General features: G+C 35.5%; 1 protein-coding gene across 1 annotated transcript in view; it reads left to right on the top strand.

Moving 5' to 3' along the window:
- Positions 1,007-2,868, top strand: part of LOC104741016 (ferric reduction oxidase 3, mitochondrial) — a 5,571-nt gene continuing 3,709 nt past the window's right edge. Inside the window, exons 1-5 of the mRNA XM_019235684.1 lie at positions 1,007-1,214; positions 1,317-1,484; positions 1,580-1,682; positions 1,771-1,971; positions 2,347-2,581. Coding sequence (XP_019091229.1) covers positions 1,118-1,214; positions 1,317-1,484; positions 1,580-1,682; positions 1,771-1,971; positions 2,347-2,581 — 804 coding nt within the window. The 5' untranslated portion in view covers positions 1,007-1,117. The remainder of the gene's footprint in view (positions 1,215-1,316; positions 1,485-1,579; positions 1,683-1,770; positions 1,972-2,346; positions 2,582-2,868) is intronic.

Below are 2,868 nucleotides of genomic sequence, written 5' to 3'. Positions count from 1 at the left end.
TTAATTAGCTAGTATATATTTAAGATTGAGAATTTAAACAGTTGAATTCGTGGAATTGTTGAAAATGTATGCTTAATGCTTCAACTAATTAAGTGTATCTCGATGGGCTGGTGGTGACACTACTTCGGTTAGCTTCCAAAGGAATTTGAACCTTGCACTGCCAGTTCGATCCCGTCTGAGATAATTGAGCCCAGCGGTATATTACTATTATTATAGTCTGGTCCGGGGTCTCAAGAGACTATCATAAATTTTCTTAGGTTAAAAAAGTGTGGTGGATTTGGTCTTTTACATTTGTTTTCAGTTGAAGTAAGAAGGCCTTTGTACTTTGAGATTTTACATTTTCATATCATATGTCGTTGTAAGCTATAGTTCTGTGAGACACATATATGCACGGTGTTGTTAGCACATGGAATTTAAAATTGCTTGCTAAGTATAGTCATAAATGTTACTGTCACAAAATCTCTCGATTATTCATCTCATCTCGACAATTAACTCTTTACATTGAGATGAGTTATCGAAAGTTAACCCAAAAAAAAAAACATATTTCCGGGAAACTTCAAACTTAGAAAACAATCTTTGAACTTAGCAAACTTGGAGTCAAGTCAGTAAACCCAATAAGAGATTTACATCCTCCTTCTTCTCAATACGACAAGTTAAATTTAGGGAAGGACACAACACACATATATAGCAGATATTTAGAGTTCAATTAGTGGTAGGTAAATTTTCAGGTCTACGCCAATGCCTAACCTAATTTTGCGCTTGCTTTAGTGCATAAAATGCTCTGTAATGTAGGCATGAACCTTGTTGCATGCTTCGCTACGTTACCTGTATGACTTGCAATGCCACGGCACATTTCCTTTTTTGGCGGATTTTTTTCTTATCTTATGAAAACTTATTGTGACGTGGTGTGTTTTGATGTTCTCATTGGTCCTTTTGTTTTGGATGATGTGGTATGAGAAAAGTCAAAATCAGAACGTTTTAAGGAAATTGCCTATTCATCAATTAAATTATTTTATTCATTAACGGTGTAGAGAGAGACGAGTTTAGGTTGTGGAATGGCGAAGGAACGAGGAAGTGGGAACCACAAGCCATTCTTGATATCTAACGTGGTTGGCTCATGGTGGCGCGTGGTTCGCTCGTGGTGGCGCGTGGTCACAGAAGCTTTCCATCCCTTGTCAGAAAATCTAAACAAACTCAGACATATCCATTAAAAAGTTCGTTTCGCTTTATTTTGTTCTTATTTTCTTGCAATTCCATCTCTCTCTTTTCTTTGTTGATAAAAGTGTAGTTTCATCTCTTGTATAATATGGTATTAGGAGAAATGAACAAGGAAATGATTAAGAATGTGATTAAGCTCTTAACTATGGTGATTTTGATTGGTTCTATGGTGATTTGGATCATGATGCCAACGTCTACTTACAAGAAAATCTGGTTGAAATCCATGCGTGCCAAGCTCGGCGAATCGATTTATTTCGGGAGACCAGGTATTTTAAATCACTTTTCTTGAAAAGTCGTCATAGATCTAATCTACGTTTTTTAAATTAGTTTATTGATAACAAATATCATTTTCTATTATTAGGAGTAAACCTTCTGGTTTACATGTTTCCAATGATTCTATTGGCTTTTCTTGGATCGATTTACCTTCACTTGAAGAAACAAACGACAGTTAACCAATTAAATAGGTAATTAAACACTTAAACTACCAACTGATTATAATCTAATGAACCGCTTTTTATATCATTTTTTTTTCTTTTCTGTTAATTAAAAAAGTGGAGTGGAGAGGAAGAAGAGAAACAAGTTTGGTGCATTGAAAAAACCAATGTTGGTGAAGGGATTAGGAATAGTGACAGTGACTGAGGTTATGTTCTTGACGATGTTCTTGGCTCTTCTTCTTTGGAGCTTAGCCAATTACTTTTACTTTACCTTTGCCACCATCACTCCTCAATCAATTCCAACCGATGGAGATAACTTGTAAGTTTATGTATTATTTGTTTTTTTTTTTTTTGCCATTAACGTTTGTGTTTGTATTTACCGCGAAATATACATACACCATATAGTTTATATATAATAATCATGTATGTTAACACTTTGGATTATTTATTTAGTTGAATGCCTATTTGCATTGCAGGGATGGATAAATAAAGAAAATAATAGCATAACTGATTCATATCAGATATATACGTATATCAGTATATCTTTAACAATTGGGCTTTTTATAAACAAATTATTTGATATGTTTTTTTCGTATATTTCAATACAAAATGACATTTAAAAATGGTTAAAACTCTTAATAAAAAATAGTTGACTCTTACGTGTTTTTTTTTATATATGGCGAAACTTCAAAAGATGGCAAGCGAGACTGAATGCAATAGCAGTAAGGTTAGGTCTAACAGGGAACATATGCTTGGGGTTCTTGTTCTATCCGGTGGCGCGTGGGTCATCGTTGCTGGCTGCAGTTGGGCTTACGTCGGAGTCAAGCATCAAGTACCATATATGGCTCGGTAACTTAGTCATGACCTTATTGACCAGCCACGGTCTTTGTTTTTGTCTCTACTGGATATCCACAAATCAAGTCTCTCAGGTTAGTCTATATGGGTTATTATAAGTTTGGCAAAATAGTTAATTAACCAGTTTGATTGAAAGTAAATTTGTTCATTTTAATGCTCAGTGCTGCTAAGTGCTAACCCTTATCTGTTCGTGTGAATAGATGTTGGAGTGGGATAGGACCGGTATCTCGCATTTAGCCGGAGAGATAGCTCTGGTGGCCGGACTTGTGATGTGGACCACCACATTCCCGGCGATTAGAAGGAGATACTTCGAAGTCTTCTTCTACACTCATTATCTCTACATGGTCTTCATGCTCTTCTT

The sequence above is a fragment of the Camelina sativa genome, chromosome 14 (genome assembly GCF_000633955.1).
Source record: "Camelina sativa cultivar DH55 chromosome 14, Cs, whole genome shotgun sequence".
NCBI classification, from domain to species: domain Eukaryota; kingdom Viridiplantae; phylum Streptophyta; class Magnoliopsida; order Brassicales; family Brassicaceae; genus Camelina; species Camelina sativa.
The sequence above is the reverse complement of the archived record's forward strand: the minus strand, read 5'-3'. Positions and strand labels throughout refer to the sequence as shown.